This window comes from Balaenoptera physalus, assembly GCF_965194825.1.
Source record: "Balaenoptera physalus genome assembly, chromosome: 11".
Taxonomy (NCBI): Eukaryota; Metazoa; Chordata; class Mammalia; order Artiodactyla; family Balaenopteridae; genus Balaenoptera; species Balaenoptera physalus.
The window spans coordinates 68323693-68346137 of NC_138896.1; the positions used below are offsets into that span (position 1 = coordinate 68323693).

Genomic DNA, 22445 nt, shown 5'->3' on the forward strand with positions numbered 1-22445 from the left:
TATTTCTCTGCTTTAACTTACCATGAAAACATGTACCTGACTCACACATCTTCTCCCCCGCTTCTCATCCCCGCCCCACCACAGCTGCCTGACGCAGGCAGAAGTGGCCAGCCACTTATCGGTACTTACATCTTCTAAAATGCCCTGCACATCCCTTTGACAGAAACCAAGTCCTCTGTGGAAAGCCTGGGCGTCTCCCCGCTGCAGACCATTGACCAAGGGTGAGTCCACTTAAGCTGTTCTTACAAACAGTGCAGAAAATCTCTCCAGGACATAGATCTTTGCTCATGTGTGCAGGTATTTCTGAGATGTGAATTCACGGTAGGGGGTTATAGGGTCAAAATATAGATACATTTTGCTAATGCCAAATTGCTTTGGGAAAAGATTGCATTGATTTATGCTCCACCGACAGATCTTTTTGATTTTTGCCGATATAATGGTTGAATAATTTCACTGTTGTTTTAATTTGCATCTCTATTTGTGAGGCTGAATATTTTTATGTTAATTGACTACCTCCTGTGAATTGCTTGTTCAGATCATTTACCTATTTTTGAGTCATTAATTTGTTCATATTGTGTGTAGTCTTTATACAAAAAAGTGTTACTGCTGCAAATAATTTCACAGTCTTTTTTTAACCTCTAAATGCCTTTCACCACTAGAACTTTGCCATTTTAATGTAGCCAAATTTGTTAATTCCTTCCTTTAGGGATACTGGGTTTCATGTCACCCCAAGAATATATGTTTCCTATGCTTTTTTCTAAAACTTTTGGCTTTATACTATTAGGCACCTGGAATTTAATTTTTTAGCATGTGGAGTGATATAGATAGAGCTCCAACTTTCTCAAATAATCTATCATTTCCTAGTGTTCTGAAATGCTGCTTTCATACATCTGGGTCTCTGGACTCTTTAATTTGCTTATTTATCTTCTCCTAATGCAATATCATACCATCTGAAGTATTGTAGTTCTATAGTACATATTGATACGTAGTAGGCAGATGCTCCTCACCACTATTTTTCCTGTTCATAGAACTTTTAAAAACTGTTGGGATTGAGATTGGCACTGCATTGAATTTACCAAGTTATCGGGGGGGAGAATCACGCCAAGTGACTACACTGAGTCTTCCCATCTAAGCATGTGGGACATTGTTCCATTTATTCAGGTCTTCTTTGTTACATTTAGAAAAGTTTTATTGTTCATACACAATTTGCACATTCCTAGTTGGATTACATCCAAGATGTATTTATAGCTTTTGTGAATGAAATATTTTTCATTATATTTTGTACTTGCTTGCTGGACTATATGGAAACTATTGATTTTGATACGCTGATAGATCTAGCAAAGGACTTGACAGAACTCTAATGCTTTGTTCCTGAACGAAGGTTTCTGATGGTCTATTTCTTATAGGGTGTCTGAATATTCCAAGGAAAAGCCAGTAAACTACTGTTTTCCTTAGACCTTAAGATACAGACAAATTAACTGGGGGAATATTGTTAAAATGTGTATTCTGATTCAGCAGGTGGGGTTGGAGGCTCAGAATCTGTGTCTCTAACAGGGCTCCCAGGTGATGCCACTGTTGCCAGTAGTGTAGCCCCCAGAGCACATTTTAGTAGTGAGAGGCTAGATGATTCCTTTTCTGTGATCCACCATAAAACAGATGTTCCTCTTGGATTTCATATGAAACAACTGTTGCTAATACCCATGGAGCAAGAACATCTGTAAACACGGGCAGGATTCCTAGGAGGGTCTGTGAAATGTCAGAGCTGGAAGAGCCCCTGGAAGCTGGTTTAACCACCTTGCTTTACATCGGAGAATACTGAGGCCCAAAGAGGCGGCAGAGTCATCTAAAGCATCAGAGCTGTGTCCCAGATCTGGTGAGTGCCATACCGGGGCCAGTTTATTCTAACTAGCCAGGGGACTGGCCTTCAGCAAGCCTCAGAAACTGAACCTGTTTCCTCATCTATAAAATGGGGATAATAATACCTGTTCACCGCATGGCACAGCTGTGAAAGTCAAATGGGCCAAACAGCAAGAGGAAAATGGATAGAGAATGGCCTGAGTGCCTAAGAGGACCCAGGTCTGTCTGGCTCCAGAGGTCATGCTTTTTCCTGGCCCTTTGTCTTCCCCCAGGGTGATGGTGAGTGAAGAGGCAGCCTATAGACCCAGGGGGCACAGACTCAAACTGGCCAGACCAGTTGGCGGTAACAATGGGGCCAGTGGGGTGTTGTGGACAAACAGGAACAGGGATGACCGTGGTAAACAGGAGTGGGTGCTGCCACTCACCTCATTTAACTGAGACTGTGTAGGAACATGGGCCCTGCACTTCCGGATCTTCTGACCTTTTGGAATAAGCTAGAGGAGCGTGTGTGTTCTTCTACAGTGTAAAGCTCCTGGGTCTTAAAATGCGGCAATTAATTCAAGTTGTAAAAATCACTGTGTGGATCAGACACAGCAAGTCAGAGGCTGAACTCGTTCTTAGCTTGTCAGTTTATAAACAGTGCTGCCAACAGCTGAGATGCTACTGGCACCCCTGCCCCGCCCTGGTGCCATGTTCCAACCCTGACAGGCTGCATCTGACTCTCCAGCATGGGTTTAATCATCAGTATTCATCAAAAGCTCCCTAGGTGCTTCTCACAGCGCCCAGCATGGATGCCCACTGTGCTGTGTCCAGGAATGGCCAGGGCCCTTCAAAGAGGCTGAGCTGAGGTTGGGACTCCTGGTTTCTCACACAACTTACCTCCCCTCTCCTGCAGCATCCTCAGCTGAATGCATGTCTGTGTGTCTGAATTTTCCAGGACAGTGAAGCCAGGTGAGACCATTAGATTCCAAATAAAAGGCATCCCAACAATAGCTGGACTTGAGAAATTTATCAAGTTTAGTTCCAATCAGGTGAAAGAGCTTCATGCTGAGAAGATTGTTCTCATCACAACTAGCCTTTGCCTGATGCCTTGGAAAGAGGCAGCAGCTCTGACTGGCTCTAAGCCTTGGCTGAGCATTTCAGCATTTCCTGCTTTGGGATTAGCTTTCAGATAATTAGATTTTATTACTCATTAGATTTCAGATGATTAGATTTGATTACTCATATGAGGGCAGATTCAAGAGCCAGCTGGGTGAAAGTTAGCGTTCAAAGGCCAACACAAACCACAGGCAGCAGGTCCCACTAGGCCAGGTCATGTGGAATCACAGGGTAGCCTGTTGACAGCTAGAAACGCCCAGCTTGGGCCACAGAACCTCACCTCCCTGCCTTGAGTCATGGCCTCAAAGAGCAGGGCCACCACTATCTGCAGTCAGAACCAAAGGCGTCCACAGCCACAGAGTCCCTCCCTGGAGACACAGGCTATCAGAAGCTGCTGCCCACTTGCCCCGTGAGGAGGGACCACCTTTTCAGCCCCAGAGTGCATCAGCCCTGGACGCACCAGCTAAGCAGAGTCTTCTGCCAGAGCTGGGCTGGGCCTGCTGGAAATACATTCTCTCCTCGCTATTGTCTGCCTGAAATCCCATCCCTCTTCCTTCCCTGAGGGGGGCCTACCTGAGGAAGAGCGGATGGGTGGGGCCTTTCCCTCGGATCTCTGCACACACTGAGCCTGGGCCTAGGCCTGCCCGCCAAACCAGAAGCAGGACTGAGGGCCAGGTGCTGTCTGTTCACCTTTGACTTTCGACAGCTTCAGGCAACTTGAAACTATGGCACCTAAAACCCAACTTCACAGCCCCTACGCTTCCCCACGGTTGGTGAGCCTTCGAGGTACCTGTAGTGTAGTAGGCATGTCCAGTGTTCCATGTGGAAGGAGCCCCAGCCCCTTGGTGGGGGCGGATGACCCAGTGGTCCCTCCTACTTGATGACTGATGGTGTTGGTAAGTTAAAATCAGGAACCTTCAAGGGGGCCAGCGCGGGGGTGGGGGGGTAAGGGAGGGAGGGAGGGAGGAAGATGGTGAACGGCCCCACCTCTCCTGGTGAGGGAGCCTGCATACCTGCTCCCACCATACAGCCCTGAACCTTCTCCAAGGAAGCCACAGCCTCCTCACCTGGTCCCATCCAGACATGTCACTCTCACTCTAACACCTGAAACACCCCCTCCTCCAGGCAGCATTGGGAGTGATCGGAGAGCAGCCCTCCCCCTCATACCAGGCAGGCCCATCCCAGGCCCTTGCCCTGCTGAGCACTCCCAGCTCACGCGCGGTGAGGACGGCCAGCCCTGTGCTCCCCGGACATGCTGCTGGACCCCAGGTCCCCTTTTCAGGAAGGCTTTCCCTTGGGAACCATCTTGGATGTGGCCCTAGATGTGGTCTGTGAATTTGCTGATCCTGTTGCTTCAGTCCCTCTCTCTCATGGCCAAGGAGGTAAGATCCATCCCTCTGTACCTCCCATCCACTCCCCCATCCCCAGGAATAAAGCTGCCTTTGTAACCCTGTGGGCCTCCACCTCGGAGTGCAGAGGGAGCAGGCCAGCCAGAGGGGTCCTGACTTGGACCAGACCCAGGAAAAGAAGGGTGTTAAACAAGGGTGCCCCTTCCTGACCTTTGGGGTAAAGAAGACATCCCAAGGGGTGCCCCAAGTCTGCCTTGCCCACCTTGCCCACCACCTCATCTCACCAGTGCTGGTGGCCCCATAGGGCTGGCCTGGAAGCAGAGCTGTGGGCAGCAGCACAGGGGCCCACCAGAGATGCCCTCTCTGGTAGTGTGTGTGTGTGTGTGTGTGTGTGTGTGTGTGTGTGTGTGTGTGTGTGTGTGTGTGTGTGTGTGTGTGTGTGTGTGTGTGTGTGTGTGTGTGTGTGTGTGTGTGTGTGTGTGTGTGTGTGTGTGTGTGTGTGTGTGTGTGTGTGTGTGTGTGTGGCGGGGGGCTGTTTCAATCTGCAGGCCCTGGCCACCACCCATCCTTTCAGAGATTCATGATGGGCACTGTCTTGGGAGAACTGGCCTAAAACATTCAGGCCAGATTTCTGGTCAGTTCTGCCCATGTAGGTGGTTAGACTCTCTCCAGGACGGGCAGTTAAATGCAGTTCTCATGGGGGACGTCAGAGTTCCGGTAGCTCTAAATAGGTTCTCCCTCCCGACCCTCCAGTGGGAATGGACAGATTTTTAGCCACAAGGCAGGACACCTCCGAGCTGACTCAGGGATTCTAGTATCTATGGAACGGGAGCTAAGTTTGGGTGTTACTGTCATAACTCAGGCTTGCTTCCAACCTGGGCATGTCCCGTGTGTGTGTGTATAGCCTGCTGTCGGGGCCCTCTCTCAAACCAAGCCTGAGCCCTGAAGGTAGCTGAGGCCGCCATGCCTTTCTTCTAGTTTAGGCAGGCACCAGGGGGAAGCCCTTTCAGGGGAGTGACCAGGATCCTTTCAGCCTTTCCAGGTCCATCTCTCCTGATGCCGGTGTCCCACCCCAGGTTCCCAAGGCCAGCCCTGCTCTGTTCTTCCATCACAACCGCACAGCCTTAGTTCTCAGAAGCCAGGAGCCTGGGCCCCAACCTTCTCAAGAGAAGACAGACATCCCAAGAAAGGACAGAGGCCAGTTCTTTTCTGCCCCCAGGCTGCCCGATTCAGAGCTTCCTTTGCTGGGTGAGGCTGCACCGGCTGTGAAGGGCGCCCAGCCTCGGAGAATGGTTCCCGACAATCCATCATGGGCAGATGAGCTCAGAGCAAGTTTCTCGTCTTCCTCTGTCACCCCTAGTCCACCCCCATCTCTGACCTGGTCCAACGTGGGGAGAGGGAGGAGGGGTCAGAGGACGGCAAGGCCAAGGGGGTGGTGTGAAGGGAGCAGTGGGTGCAGGGGAGCGAGTGGTGCCCAGGAGCCCTGTGGCCACACCGCCGGCATATAGGGTGATGCGACTGCCTGGTGCCTGGCCCTCTCCCCACAGCATCATTCATCTATCACCTCCATAGAGTCCTCGTCCTTCCTCTGCTCTGACTGCTCCTCTGTTGTTTCTGTGTTCTCAGTGTCTGACAGCGATGCCACCTGTCGCACCCAGTCACCGTCACTGAGAGGCTTTGGATGACGCAGTCCGGAGAAGGGGTTGAACCAGTTCAGGGAAAAGTCCCCATCAAAGGTCTCTTTGACTGACTTCCAGCTGCCTGTGCGTTCCCTGGGCTGGTGCTTTCGCTTGAGGCGCTCAATGCCCTGGAGGGACAATGGGATAAAGAGGGTCAGCGTGGGACAGCCGTGCACCATCTAGCACACCCCAGGTCCCGGCAGAGCAGAGCACCAACGCCCAGAGCCAGGGGCTCCCAGAGGGTGGGGAGGGGCTCGGAGCAGCACAGCAAGCAGGGCCTGTGTTTCCCACCAACTGCCCTCCTTTCCTTCCACAGGAGCAAGGGTGACCGGCCAGCTGCTGCGCGGTGACCAGGCTGCCCAGTGGCTAAGGGCCAAGGAGTAACATCTCAGGCCTCTGCAGGCATGAGCTGGGCCACCTGTCCGGAGACCACCCAGAAAGACGACCCCTCCCCAAGTATCCTGGGCTACTCCCCCTACAGCAGGCGCAGCAAACCCAGCACGAGGGAGGATGATGGGGTTAAGGGGGAGCGCAGGAGACACACGAAGCGTGAGGTGAGGAAGCAGAGGTGTGCACAGCGAGTGCCAACATGCAGCAGGCAGCTGGAGGGTGCACGGGGCCGCTGCGAGGGGGCAAAGGCTGGCGTCGAACCTGCACATGCAGTAGACATGCCCTGTGGCCTCTCCCGAGCTGCCCACTCACCTGCCTCTGGGTGTCGGCTGCGCCAGGCCACAGAAGAGGGTGTTGGGAAGGGGGAGAAGCCAAAGGAGTTAAAGGCACAGCCAGGCCAGCTCTCCAGGCCCACCACACCCTCTGCAGAGGCTTTACCCCCACTGGGGCTCTGCCTCCTCCATCTCTTCTGGAAGCCAAGGAGATTTGTCGTGGGCTTGCCAGGCAGAGGTACTGCTCACTGACAGCGCTTTCCACCTCAGAATGACCTCTGAGTACCTAGTGCTAGGTTTTCTCTTCTTTTCCATACAAGATCCTTACATAACCAGCATAATTCTTTCTGTTGTGCAGAAGGAGAAACTGAGATACACGCACAGACTGAGATCTGGCCACACCTGGGCCAGTTCCTCTCCACCACTCTTTCTTCCCACACCATCTCAGAGATTTAAGTTTCTTGGGTTTTGGAAAAATGGTAGGTTAAAGAACCTGATCTCAAAGTATCTCCTCATAAGATACTTCCTAATTACCGAGGGTAAAACAGTACCTTTACAGTAAGGAAACTTCGCAGATATAACTTTAACCAAATTGAAGTTAACATCACCAATAATGAAATGTATCAACATCACATGCCCTCGGATACAGTGCCCCAAGAAGGACAGAACATCACTTCACTGGTTTTCCTGCCCAAAAGGCATAATCTCAATCTAATTATGAGAAAACATCAGACAAATGCAGATGTCAGGATATTCTACAGAATATCTTCAACAGGATAATGATCTTCAACAGATCAAAGTCTGATGAAATTGTTTTGGAACCAGACAGGAGTGGTGGTTGTACAATATTTTGAATGTACTAAATGCCACTGAACCACACACTTTAAAATGGTTGCTTTTATGTGATGTGAATTTAACCTCAACTAGAAAGAGGATCAGGTTCATGAAAGACAGAGAAAGACTGAGGAGGAACTAAACACACAGGACAAATGATGTAATGTGGCATCCTGGAACAGAGGACGATACTAGTGGGACAACTGGAGAACTCTGAATAAAGTATATAGATTAGTTAATGGTATTGTATCAGTAAATTTCCAGGTTTTTATATTTGTGTTATGGTTTTATAACATGTTTACATTTGGAAAGACTGATTGAAAGGAATATGGGAGCTCTTTGTACTATTTTTACTATTTTTTTTTTGGTTAAGTCTGAAATTATTTCTCAATAAAAAGCTAAGAAAAATCTGAGACACGATTTATGCAATACAGTCTTGAACACGGATTAATAATGAGAAGTTGGAAACAATCATAATGTCCAGTAATGATGGCTAAGTAAATTATTCTATAAAGCAGAACACTATGCAGTTATTAAAAGTGGCATCAACGACAAGGGCCTAATTTTCAAAATATACAAACAGCTCATACAACTCAACAAAAAACAAAGAACCCAATCAAAAAATTGGCAGAAGGCCTAAATAGACATTCCTCCAAAGAAGATATCTAGATGGCCAGTAGGCACATGAAAAGATGCTCATCATCGCTAATTATTAGAAAAATGAAAATAAAAACTGCAATGAGGTACCACTTCACACTGGTCAGAATGGCCATCATCAAAAAGTCTACAAATAATAAATGCTGGAGAGAGTGTGGAGAAAAGGGAATCCTCTTACACTGCTGGTGGGAATGTAAATTGGTATGGAAAACATACCAATGGCTGCTATGGAAAACAGTATGCAGGTTCCTCAAAGAACTAGAAATGGAGTTGCCATATGATCCAGCAATCCCACTCCTGGGCATATACCCAGACAAAATTAAATTTGAAAAGATACATGCACCCCTATATTCAAAGAAGCACTATTTACAATAGCCAAGACATGGAAACAACCTAAATGTCCATCGACAGATGAATGGATAAAGAAGATGTGGTGAGGAGATATTTATATATATATATATATATATATACACACACACACACACACACACATACACACAATGGAATACTACTCAGCCATAAAAAAGAATGAAATAATGCCATTTGCAGCTACATGGATGGACCTAGACAAATACCATATAGTATCACTTAAATGTGGAGACTAAACTATAACACAAATGAACATATCTAAGAAACAGAAACAGACTCACAGACACAGAGAACAGACTTGTGGTTGACAAGGGGGAGGGGAGGTGGGAGAGGGAAGGATTGGGAGTTTGGGATTAGTAGATGCAAACTATTATATATAGAATGGATAAACAACAAAGTCCTATTGTATAGCACAGGGAACTATATTCAATATCCTGTGATAAACCACAATGGAAAAGAATGTGAAAAAGAATATATATATATATGTATAACTGAATCACTTTGCTGAACAGCATAAATTAACACATCATTAACACATCAGTAAGTCAACTATACTTCAATAAAATTAAAAAAAAAAAAGTGGCATCAATACAGTTTTACATACACTGGAAAGTCCTGTCCACGTGGTGACAAGGGAAGAAAGCAAAGTTGCATCTGACATCATTGTGGAACCTGGCGTTTGGGCATGGGATTTTATTTTAGTTTTTTAAAATTAATTAATTAATTAATCAGCTGAGTTGGGTCTTTGTTGCTGCACGCTGGCTTTCTCTAGCTGCAGCAAGTGGGGGCTACTCTTCATTGCAGCATGCAGGCTTCTCATTGCAGTGGCTTCTCTTGTCGCAAAGCATGGGCTCTAGGCGCCCAGGCTTCAGTAGTTGCAGCACGTGGGCTCAGTAGTTGCGGCACATAGGCTCTAGAGCACAGGCTCAGTAGTTATGGCGCAGGGGCTTAGTTGCTCCACGGCATGTGGGATCTACCCGGACCATGGCTCGAACCTGTGTCCCTTGCATTGGCAGGCAGGTTCTTAACCATTGCACCACCAGGGAAGTCCTGGGGATGGGATTTTAGATTTGATTTATTTCTGTAGACTTCCCACATGTTCCAAGTTTTCACTAAGAAGCAGGTGTGACTTTTATAATCAGAACAGAAAAGCTGTTTCAGAAAATGGACCTTATTGACACAACTCTTGAGGGAACCTCACGTGGGTCTGAAGCACAGGATGCTGTGCTATTCATGGTCTGGCCCCTCACCAGGCCTCCCTCCTTAACGGGAGCGGCAATGGCCAGCTGAGTGACTTGCTTTGGGGATTCTGGGTTCCCTTCCTGGGTGATCATTTGCAGCCTGTTGAGACAGGCGTTCTAACCATGACTGCAGGGGAGCTGGGATGTGGCCACACGGCAGACCAGGCTGCAGAGGGGACACCCAGAAATGACAGACTCGCTGGGTCTGCACTGACTGAGCTCACTTAAAGCTGTGACTGTGGGTCCTTACAACCACCCTGAGAGGAGGTGGGTGTTAGTACTAACACTTGTTATAGGGGTTCTGAGAGGCTGTGACAGCGGCCGAAGCTCATCCTGCTGGTTGTGCCTCAGAACCAGGACAAGAACTGGTGTGTTCTCTCTGCCCAATGCATTTTCAATCCTACTGCAAATCCTCACTCCAAGGCAGAGAAAAGCTGCAGAGGGAAATGAAGCAAAAGAGCCCACAGGACAACACAGATGGAAAGATATATCGTGTTCTTATATTGGAAGAATTAATATTGTTAAAATGACCACACTACCCAAGACAATATACAGATTCAACAGAATCCCTATCAAAATACCAACGGCATTTTTCACAGAACTAGAACAAATAATTTTTAAATTTGTATGGAACCACAAAAGACCCAGAATAGCCAAAACAATCATGAGAAAGAAGAACAGAGCTGGAGGAATCATGCTCCCTAACTTCAGACTATACTACAAAGCTATAGTAATCAAAACAGTATGGTACTGGCACAAAAACAAACAGATCAATGGAACAGAACAGAGAGCCCAGAAATAAACCCACACATTTTTGGGAAAATAATCCAAGACAAAGGAGGCAAGAATATACAATGGAGAAAGGATAGTCTCTTCAATAAGTGGTGCTGGTAAAACTGGACAGCCACCCATAAAAGAATGAAATTAGAACATTCTCTAACACCATATACAAAATACACTCAAAATAAATTAAAGACCTAAATGTAAGACCAGAAACCATAAAACTCCTAGAGGAAAACATAGGCAGAACACTCTTTGCCATAAATCATAGCAATAAAATTTTGGATCTGTCTCCTAGAGCAAAGGAAATAAAAACAAAAATAAACAAGTGAGACCTAATTAACCTTAAACGCTTTTGCATACCAAAGGAAACCACTGACAAAACAAAGACGATCTACAGAATGGGAGAAAATATTTGCAAATTATATGACCGATGAAGGGTTAATATTCAAAATATATAAACAGCTCATACAACTCAATATCAACAAAGAAACAAATGAACGAACAAGCTGCTTAAAAAATGGGCAGAAGACCTGAATAGACAGATCTCCAAAGAGGACATGCAGATGACCAACAGGCATGTGAAAAGATGCCAACATCACGAATCATCAGAGAAATGCAGATCAAAACTACAGTATCACCTGTAAGACTGGCTATCATCGAAAACAATACAAATAACAAATGTTAACAAGGATGTGTAGAAAAGGGAACACTTGTGCACTGTTGGTGGGAATGTAAATTGGTGAAACCACTGTGGAAAACAGTATGGAGGTTTCTCAAAAAACTAAAAATATAACTACCATATGACCCAGCAATTCCACTCCTGGATATATATCTGAAAGAAACAAAAACATTGATTCAAAAAGTTACCGCAATGTTCAAAGCAGTGCTATTTACAATAGCCAAGACATGGAAGCAACCTAAGTGTACGTCAACAGGTGAATGGATAAAGAAGATCTGGTATATGTATACAATGGAATATTACTCAGCCATAAAAAAAGAACTTTTGCCATTTGCAACAACATGGATGGGTATTACGCTAAGTGAAATAAGTCAGACAAAGACAAATACTGTATGATATCACCTCTATGTGGAATCTAAAAAATACAAAAAACCAGTGAATATAACAAAAAAGAAGCAGACTCACAGATATAGAGAAGAAATTAGTGGTTACCAGTGGGGAGAGGGAAAAGATGAGGGGCGATATTGGAGTAAGTTATTAAAGGTACAAACTGTTCTGTATAAAATAAGCTACAAGGATATATTGTACAACACAGGGAATATAGCCAATATTTTATAATAATTATAAATGGAGTATAACCTTTAAAATTTTTCAATCATATATTGTAACATATAATATTGTACATCAACCATACTTCAATAAAAAAATTTTTTTTAATTAAAAAAAAAAAAAAGAGAGCCCACAGGATGATGATTTTCCCCTGTGGTGGCGTGTTCCCAGAAGAGCACTCTTGGTCTCTACTCAACCTCCTCAGCAAGCTCATAAAAATGTTCCAGATGGAGCCTGGTTTGCCCACCAGATGAACCTCCTCAGCAGCTGAGTAAACATCCAGGAGTGTCAACTCTGGGTCTGAAGAGGAGAAAATATTCCAAACGAATCTGATGCATAAGGAAGGCTGAGGGTCTGGACCCTCAGGTTCAGGAGGAGCCAGTGGGATTTCTTTTTCCTGGTAGGACTCAATTTTGAGTTCTGTGTGGCTATAAAGGCATCCTGAAGGCAGAGTTCTTAAGCTGGAAGTTTGCGGAGGCAGCAGTGATACCCACTTCAGGCTCATGCAGACAAGAATGGTTGATTCCTGGTAAGGGGGCAACAGCCTAAACCAGCACCTCTTGCAGGGAGTGTGTGACTTGGGCCTTTTGGGCCTGGTCTCCCTGGGTGACACATGAGCTGTGATCTATAAACAAACTCACGAATGCCCCAAAATGAATGTACCAGGACTACGGCTCCCCAGGAGGCAGAGACCCAGGCACATGCTCTGTAAGGACTCAGCTAAGGCCCACGGAGCAAGAGCAGGAGGTCCCCCTGCTCCCTGCATCTCAGACGTAGAAAGTCGGAGGTGCTGCAGCTTATGCAAATGTGTCCTCCTCAGAGATGGCCAGACAACTCTCTCCTCATCAGTGGTTTCACATCTTTTTAGTGCAGCCCACAATAGGAAATACTCTTCTGTTGCATATGAATGCGTGTGCACACCCCCCCTCACCCCAGTTTCATGAAACAATACGTATTTTACAAGGTGTAATGCATTATTTTTTATTTCTTTAAAAAAATTCTGTTGCAAACCAATACACTGATCTCACACATCATGAACAGTTGTGCACATGGTCTGAAAGTACAGCTTCAACAGAGCAAACCTTCCCTAAAGCCATACAACGTGCCAGACACCATCCTAACATTCACATTCATTTCTCTCTTTGAATCCTCACAGCAATTTTGTGATTTAGATTATCTCCCTGATTTTACAGACGAGAAAACTGAGGCTTAAGTAAATTACTGCCAAGGTCACACAGGAAGGAAGCAGCTGAGCAGGGATTTGAACCAAAGACCGAGGCCAGGGCCCAAGGCCCCATCACCCCATGACCTCAGCTGCAGAAATTCAGGGCATCCTTTATGTACATGTCAGAGCACATGTCTTTCCCCCGAAGGTTTTTGCAAACACTATCCTGCAACGCTTTTCATAATTCCTTGGATCGGCGTCATCAGCTCCCGTGCACGCAGATGAGGGATCCCTGGGGCTCACTCAGCTTTGCTAGGGTAATCACGAGGCTCAAGTCATTAATGATTTTTTCTTGAGGAAGCGGGGGGTGGGGGTGGGGCGGGGAATGAAGTCTTTGGTTTGGGAGAGTAGACTCGTCAGTGGCTTGTCTTTGTTTCACTGTGAATCCTTTTCCTTTGTTAGGTGATTCTCAGGCAGATATGTATTTAAAAGATATAAGAAAAAGCCACATGGGTGTTGAGGTCCACAGATGGAAACCAAAGACCAGGACATTCATGTGCGTGGCCGCCCCAGGCTCTAATCACTCGCTGGCCACCGCTCCCACTGGGAGGACCCTGGCTTCACTTTGTCTCATCTCCTTTTGGGATGGTTCTTCACCCAAAGGGCCCCTCGGTCCAGAAACCAGTTGGCCAGATAAGATGTGCAGAAAGATTGCTGGACAGACTAACAGTTTGGCTCTCCTTCAAACAAATACTTTCCTTGTTTTCTCAGCATTCATTGGCTGGGGAAGCCGCTGGTTATGAGGGAAGAGGGGCTCACAGTGGGCACAGCCCACCCAGCACCACACTGAGCCCCGCAGCACACAGGATCACTTAATCAGCAGGCCTTTGGGCAACCCCTGCAAGCCCCAAGTGGATCCTCAGACTTTAACATGCGTCAACATCACCTGGAGGGCTGTGAAAATGCAGACCGCTGCCGTCCCACCCGCTCAGAGTTCCTGATTCAGCAGGTCTGGAATGGAGCCTGAGAATCTGCATCTCTAAGTCCCCCGGTGATGAAGATGTTGCTGGTCTATGGACCACACTGTGGGGTGCACTGCCTCAGTACATCCTCAGCAAGAAGATTCGCAAGAGGGAATCTAGTAAAAACATCTTCTCTTCACGTATCTTTGACAACTAAGGTCCCCTTTTAGGTTGGAACCCCTCACTTCTACTGGCTGGCCCACCCTGGAGGCTTATGCACTACAAGTTTTGAAGTGAGAAAAACGTAACATCCATTGGCCTAGCTGGGAGAGCCCAGCCCAGGCTCTCAAAGTCTGGGGTTTCTGTGTGACGCCAACCTCACGTAAGTGTTTAATAAACATTGCTTAATCTACCTCATCAGGAAGGTGGAATTTTTTTTTTTGGCTGTGTTGGGTCTTCGTTTCTGTGCGAGGGCTTTCTCTAGTTGTGGCGAGCGGGGGCCACTCTTCATCGCGGTGCGCGGGCCTCTCACTGTCGCGGCCTCTCTTGTTGCGGAGCACAGGCTCCAGACGCGCAGGCTGAGTAGTTGTGGCTCACGGGCCTAGTTGCTCCGCGGCATGTGGGATCTTCCCAGACCAGGGCTCGAACCCGTGTCCCCTGCATTGGCAGGCAGATTCTCAACCACTGCGCCACCAGGGAAGCCCCCAGGAAGGTGGATTTTAAAAGCTGGTAACTCAACGTGTCTCACTTTGGGTTCTTCCAAGGAAAAAGTATTACAAAGATGAAATGGTATGACTAAAAGGAGACGTAACACATACATTTCTACCCGAATCCACTTTGCGCATGATGTCACCAAGGCTGTGGAAATATGCATAGATTTGTTTGCTCCTAAGCCTTTTGCATGGTCAGTCTGGTTGCTATGAACACAAACAGGAAGTTGACAGGCAGGAAGGAGTCAACTAATCCAACTGGCCAAGTCACCTTCCTCTTTATTTTTCCTTCCCACTCCTCAGAGCCCACATTCTGAAAGACTGTGGCTACTACTGTCTCATTTTCCCATGCACACACCATTCAGTGTTGTCAGGATTCCTGTGCCGAAGCAAAAGGCTAGGGCTGCCTTTGTGTAGAGGTGTCCTCCTTCATCAGACGTCTGGGAATACTGAGGAGGGCTCAGGGATGCCCGTTTCTTCCTGTCACTATGCTGCAGAGGACAGCCACATTCCTTAGTCATTGTGCTCCTGGCAAAACGTTCTCCATCTCAACAAGATAAAATAGGAAGAACACAGAGAATTTGGGGCTATTCCTATGTTCTGAGTACAGCATTTCACTCTGGCTTGAGAACTGGGGAAAATTCATTCTTTCAGCCAGAGGGCTCGTAAAAACCCAGACAGAATCATACAGGATGTCGGAAGGAGACTCTCCTTCTGGTAAAGATATACATGGTACGCTTAGGTGTAAATGATGAGTTTCCGTTTTTAGGATCTGAAAAAAATTCAATACATCTTCAGCACTATCTACTGTATTCCTTAGAAATTCCATGGGAGGAAGAACCAACTTGGGTCACTTAAAAAAAAAATGCCCTTGAAGATGGGGTATTTTGAGGCAACCAAATACTTAAAAATATTCCCTGAGTCCTACTCTCCCTTCTGTGGCAGGAAGAGCAGAGCAAAAGCACTGTCTCCCAAGGGATGGATCCATGAGGGACAGCAGCAGAGTCAGAGCTTTCCAAACTGCCCTAGAGTCATTCAACACCACACTTCTTTCATAAACATATGCAGGAAGAAAAAAAAAAAAAAGCACATGGGCAACAAATGCTACAAACTAGATTTAAAAGCAGCATTAAAAAAAAAAAGCCCAGATCACAGCCTTGACCATGGCGTAAACAGCACAGCAGAGGCAGGTCGAAGTTAATTGACTTGGAAAAGGTCACAGGGTTCCTTGGTTAAACATCCGAGGCATGGTGAAGAGCTTCTCAAAGCGATGTCCCAGGGTGTGTGTGGAAGCTTCCAGTGATTTCCTCTGGCTCAACTTTGCCTTCTGCTGGGTGGGCCGAAGAAAATGGGTCTCTCTCCCAGGCCCAACCCTAGAAGCAAACTCCACAGACCTGATGAGTTTTTCTGTAGCAACTGGGAGCCCACAAGCATAAGAGAAGGGACTCAGGCAGCAGAAAGAGCCAGAGGAGAGAGGCCCGGTGGGGGCAGCTTGTCCAAGAGGGGCCTGTAAACGTCCTTTAGTGGTGACGCAGTAGAGACCTCATTCAAGAGAGGGAGCATGCATACATGTCCTTTAAAAGCAATGAAAGAAATGCCCAAACGCAGCACACTCACGTTGACTGGACGATCGGCTCTCCCCGAGGGGTAACACTGTGAGAGATGGGAGCTCAGCCAGAACAGGTTTTGGAAAAATTTTATTGCGTTTTGTTTCCATGTGGAAGCACTGACAGAATTGAAAAGAGGCAGCATGTTCCACTTACTTTTCTGAAAGATCACATAGCTAGATGAAGTCTCTCCCCACCCAGGGCTGATTTAATAAACCTCACCCCAAACCCACCCCAAACAAAAGATAAAAAAAGGTTTGTGGTGATCGCTTAAAAAAACAAATCCATGTTGAGATGGTATTTGGATTTGCGACCTCTGCATTTGATGCATACTCCCTGTCCCCTCACCTCCCCGCACTGTCTTCAGGCCCTTCCTCCTTCAAATGAGACTCAACACACAAGTGTGCAAATGGAAAAGCTAGTCAGTTTCGGCGCTGCAGGCTTAGGTGTGTCTGCCGATTCCAGTGGATGGATGGCCATCTCTCAACTTTAAAATGTTTGGCTGTAATGTTGCCCTTGCATCACGGTCAGCCCACGCAGGATAATGGTCTCCCAGGTTAAAATACAGACAAGACATGGGTATGTGCACATTTATGGGTCTAAAATATCAGAAAGTAAACCCACTGCAGGGATTTACAAAATGAGGAAGAAGGGGTTGACAGTGGAGCTGAGGCTGTTTCCCTTGGCAGTAACACTGCTTAACCGACACCTCGCTAGGAGAGGGAGGGAGGTGGGGAGGTCAGAGAAGAAGCAAACGTTAATGAGGGAAATGTAGCTTGCCTGAAGCTGGGTCATTTTCTTCTTCTTTTGATTGTATAAGGCATTTTGAACTGGAAAAACTTCTTTCTTTCACATTCTTCCAAATAATCAGAGTTGGAATATAACTGGTGATTCCGAATACAAATAAGACCCCTTTCATCTCCATCCCCCACCCCAAAGTCATTATACACACCCACAGCCCATAAAGTACTACGCAGGCAATTGATTTTGTGAATTAGGAGGCGAACTGTGTTCACATGGGGGATGAGGCCACTGTGTCAAGGACCCTTTTTAGGGCTCCAGCCCTGATCCTGGCCCTCTCAGGTCACAAGGAGTAAGCATCCATCTTCGGTGAGGTTTTAACTCCCATTTAGGCGCTCACCACTGCCTCCTGGGCAGTGGGAGGTCATGGGCCCTCCTATGCGTCCCAAACAGGTGTCCGGGCCGGTGCATCCACGCACAAGCGTCACGACTCAGTTAGTACAAGGCGGCATGGCCTGGAGACAGCGCCCTCCACGTTAGTCATGCCAGACAGACAGCAGAGAGGAAACCAGAGATCAGAGAAGTGATTTTAAAAGGAAAAAAGAAAAGCAGCTTCGGTCACCAAAAAATAGAAAGGATGATCTTTTAAAAATAAAACGTGGGGACATTTTTTTTTCTCTGCAATGTTCAGCCATTTTACTTGAGACATTAAAAAAAATGTTTTAGAGTAGTTGTTTTGCTTTTTCGGTTTAAATGTTCATGAGAACGGATTGGATGGTAGTGCTGGGATGTGGTTTGTGTCTGAGTGGCAATGCTGGTCAGGGGTCCTTCAGACCACATACTGGTACGGGTCTGCCTTCCCTTGGTCTGGCGTGGCAAAGGGGCTGGCCCAGCCTAGAGAAAAGGGGTGGCCAAAAACGGCTTTCATGTTCATCCATTTTGTTTTTTTAGCCCATCTTCTCTCTTCCTTTTTCAATTGTTCTATTCCCTGAAAACAAGAACAATTATACTTTCAGTCAAGCACTTTACTGCTGTGGTTTTGGGGGAGAGATATCCATTAGCTCAAGGTGAATGGAGAAAATGCTTCCTTTTTAAAGCCATGAAGCTTATCTACATAGTACATTTTTCTTCTCTTTCTCTCATAAAAAGTGCTAAAGAAAAAAATCACAATTTTTTTTTTGGGTGGGCACATAGGCACGTATGTATAAGTCCCTCCAGGAAGGAAGGGACAAATGAGCAAAGTCAGCAGGCCCCTAAGCCACTGTTCCTAGTTGTGCAGTCCAGTGTTTTGTTAAGTGAGTCCCTGCTGGGTCTGCAGAGGCGCTTCAGGCCTGGTGCTGAGCTGTGTGTGTGGGAGCACTGTGAAGGCTGGGGCGCAGGAAGCCTCAGCTAGCGGGGAGCTTGAGATCATGATAGCCAAGGACGGCTGTTAATTTGGGATCGGTTCATGGTAAGTCTGAAGCTACTATGACCACTTTGCAGACAAAAAAAAGAACCAAGTTAAAGGACCAGCTCTGGTGCTGTTAGGCCCCCCAGCCTGGGAGGCCAAGGAGCGCCCTGCTTAGCGGGACTGGCGAGGCACAGTGGAGGAGGTGGAACAGGAGGGAGAGGTCACCACAGAGGAGAAGAAGAGGGATTAGTATAGGTTAGAAGGGCCGCACGGACAGACCGCTCAGCCTCAGTCTCAGTCCCGGCAAAGGCCTTCCTGTGCTCCTTTGGGGAGAAGTGTGACCCAAGGCCACCTCAGCAGTTGTCACAGAGCCCTCACCACCCCCTGGCCAAGTCTCGCAAGAAAAATGTGGCCTGGGGGAGCAGGCTGATCCCTCCCTTTTCCCTTCTCCTGAAGGAGCTGGTCAGCGGGTGGGGCCGGAGGACAAGGGAGAAGCAGCCTGGCAGGAGCCTGGCCAGGGGTCTGTCTGCTGTGGTCTCTGTGAGGTGGAGGAGCAGGGGTGGGGCCTGAGGGGACAGCCCAGTCTGAGTCTCGGTTCACAGCCTAGGGCCCTGGGACAATACAGGCCAAGGGCAAGATGCCCTTTCCCATGAGCTGCAGGCCCTCGGCTCCTTTCTCCTTTCCTTTCAATGTGACTCCCTTTAGGAATAGCCTTGAGGGGGAAGAACAACTAGGACCAGGGCCGTGAGAGTTTTCCTTCCAGCTCCCCCAGACCATGGCTTTTGTGGCCTGGGGGGGTGTCCCAACAGCGGGTAGGGCCAGACAGTCACCTCTGGGTTCCCTGCAGGTCTTAGGCAGAGAAGTTTGTCAATTTACTGCATGGATACACAGCTGGATCTACACCATTGGTTACTATTTTTACAGACACTCTTTTATAATGATATGAATGCTTATAAAAGAAAAAAGGTGCTGAGAGGCACCCAGCCTTCTAAACCATGGGGAATTGCCCCAGAGCCAAATGGTGGTGCCTCGGCAGCCGGCAGCATCGTCCTTCTGCACATGCTCAATTTCCACACCCACAGGGATGGGGCCGCAGCAGCAGCAGCAACAACCGAGTCTTCCTACGAGCCTCCATCTAAGGCTGACTACCCAATCGGCCGAAGTTCCCCCAAAGAACCCTAGACGATTGTTGAGAGCTCCTACCTCTGAAGGGGACCCTGGGAAGCCAGGACGGACTCATGACCTCACTCCAGAGCTAAGGGCTGCCCCTTCCTCCTGGGGCCCCTTACCCAGACCCCAAACCCAAACAGGGAAGAAATGCCCACATCACAGCCACGGACTGACCACCTGGAGGCTTTTGGACACCTTAGGAAGGTTGAGAGGTAGTGGCAGTGGCACCAGGGGTACGCGCTCCAGCTCGGCCGAGCCAGCAGCTTCGAAGCTCCCAGAGAAGGAGCTGTGAGCGGGGCGGAAGGTGGGGGCAGGTAGAAGGCAGCAGACGAGGACCAGAGCCGGGCCTTGCTGCCCACTGCTCTGGGGGCCCAAACTGGGCTGTCTCCTGACTCCACCCTCAGGACCTGTTCATGAAGGCACCTTCTCTGGGAAGCCGACCCTGTCTGTGCCACCTGGGTCAGGATGCCCTTTGTCTACCACCTGTCTCCAAGCCTGTGGCCACTGGATGGGAAGGGCAACCCAGTGACTAGCAGAATGCCCAACCCAGAGCCGTGTACAAGACAGAACCATCACGGGAAGGTGGAAGGGCTCGTAACAAAAGGGAACCCTTTGCCGAGGCTGCGGGGCCCCATTCCTGGTGTGATGTGAGTGCCAGTCCCAAGTGGGGAGGAAGAAGATCCCGAGTCACTGCAAATGGAGGAATGTGCCCTGCACACCCAGGGCCTGGCCGCTGGGCTCCCAGGTCTGGCCTGCAAGCAGCCCTCCCCCGACCCCAGCTGCGGAGGTAGGTGGTGAGCAGGCTGCCCGCTTGCTTACCGTCTCATCCGTGCAGATGGAGTGCACCTGGGTCCCAAACATGACTGATGTGAAAATGAGGAAGAGCAGCCCCTCAAAGCACAGGAGGATGAGGAGGATCACTGTGGTGGGCGGCGAGAAGGAGCTGCACTCTGAAAGAGAAGGGACACGTGGGGCTCAGGGCTGCCCCTCGCCACCCCCAGGGCTCCTCTCTGGCTTCGAGGCCATGGCAGGGGCCGTCCTCTCCCACACCTGGCCGCACCAGCTCTCCCTCAGGAAAGCCCTTCTCAGCAGGCTGGACCTTGCCGGCTTCCCCTCCCTCACACCCACCACTCCTTGCTCTCCGTCCCTCTTCCCGGACAGCACGGATGTCTGCATCCTGGTGCCAAGCACAGTACCCAGCACAGTCTGGAAGGACCAGAAAGGACTCAGAGCTGAGGCACGAAGGCCTGATGACACCACAGGGAGACCCTCCTCTCCTCAGAGAGCAAAACGCAGGTTGCACAGGTGGAGGGGCCTCAGTCCAGGCCTGGTTTGGCCGTGGATTTTCTGGGCATTCCTGTGCCTCTATCTGCTCATGGGTGAGAGGAAAAGGCAGGTCTGGAGGATCACTCAGTGGCTGTGGGATCTAGAGCTCGGCAGGGGGCAGTCTAAGTGCTGGGGCTTGGCCTGACCCAGTAAGCCCCACGGGGAAGGCCCGCTCTCAGGAGCATCTGCATCCCTGAGACAGTCAGTCCTGACGCTGGGGAGTTGACAGAAGAGCCACCTGGCCCAGAGCAGACACTTTCTCTCCCCTGGCCCCTACCTCGACCCCATCCTGACCTGGGTGTGACCCGAGGCAAGTCCTTGTCCCTCTCCAGGCCTCTACTCCCTCCACTGTAGAGCAGTGAGGTTTGACCAGATGTGCGGTTTTGTTTTAGGCAGCAGAATCCTTTGTCTGAGCAGAGTCTAAGTCAGAAACCGAGCCCACTGAAAAGCAGAGGTGCTGAGGGAGATGGTGGGGGGTGAGCAGGCAGAGGACCCCTTCTCTGGCTCTTCACCATCAAGGCAGCTTCTCAGGAGAGCCCTGGACCACCTTGGGAGACGGGGGCCCCACTTGTGGCACTGGTCCAGGCCCCTTGGTTGGCACTCACTACCCAAGGACTCCTGCCCTTGCCAACAGCTGCCGGGCCTGTCACACCTGGGCCGTGGCCCATGTTTCTGGCTCTTCCAGTGTTCTGGCCTGTTTTCCTGACAGGAGGGGTCTGATCCTGCAGGGCAGAGCTGGGCTTCACTGGGCTTTGGGAATTCAGGGAGTAAGTGCCCCCTCCAAGCTGCCCTGCTAGCTCCCTCACAGGAATGTCAGGAGAGGAAAAGGACATAAATCTGGAACGAGCTTAGAGACACACTAGCACTGAATGGGTAGCAGGGTAAGAGCATCTTGTCTAAATGCCTTATCTCCCCACATTTTCCTCAGAACTTAACACCTCCACATGACTTCCCTTCTTGGTTCCTTGCTGGGCAGGGTGTGGTTAGGGTGGCCCAGCAGCCTGACAGGCTGGCCCTGGGTAGCCACAGCTGGGGCAGGTACCTGCCTGGCTTCTGGGCTGGTCAGGGTGGTGGGTAGGACAAGGCAGGCAGGGTGGGCATGGATCCTGTACCAACTCCTGACTATGAGCTCTTACTAATAGCCTGACCTTCCCCTCTCTAGCTTGGGCTGGAACTGTGGCAGTCACAAAAATGGGGAGACACGGTGTTATGGACTAAATTGTGAACCGCCCCCCAAAATTCACATGCCGACGCCCTAACCCCCAATGTGATATTATTTGGAGCCAGGGCCCTTGGGAGTTAATGAGGGTTGGAAGAGGTCATGAGGGTAGGGCCCTCGTGATAGGATTAGTGCTCTTATGAAAAGAGACACCAGAGAGCTTGCTTTTCTCTCTCTGCCATGTGAGGACACAAGAGGAGAGGGCCTTCTGCAAGTCAGGAAAAGGGTCCTCACCAGGAATGGAATTGGTTGGTACCGTGATCTTGGACTTTCCAGCCTCCCAGACTGTGAGGAATAAACGTTTAAGCCTCCCAGTCTATGGTATCTTGTTATGGCAG

General features: G+C 48.8%; 1 protein-coding gene across 7 annotated transcripts in view; it reads right to left on the reverse strand.

Moving 5' to 3' along the window:
• Positions 1–1127: 1127 nt before the first annotated feature.
• Positions 1128–22445, reverse strand: part of ZDHHC3 (zDHHC palmitoyltransferase 3) — a 57972-nt gene continuing 36654 nt past the window's right edge. For 5 of the 7 annotated variants that reach the window (XM_082413891.1, XM_082413890.1, XM_082413889.1 and 2 more), the window contains 2 exons: positions 20382–20512; positions 1128–6111 (listed from right to left, as the gene is read on the reverse strand). In XM_082413891.1, coding sequence (XP_082270017.1) covers positions 5854–6111; positions 20382–20512 — 389 coding nt within the window. In that variant the 3' untranslated portion in view covers positions 1128–5853. Of the gene's footprint in view, positions 6112–16334; positions 17991–20381; positions 20513–22445 lie in introns of those variants that run through there. The other 2 variants (XM_082413894.1, XM_082413895.1) reach the window with 1 other exon arrangement.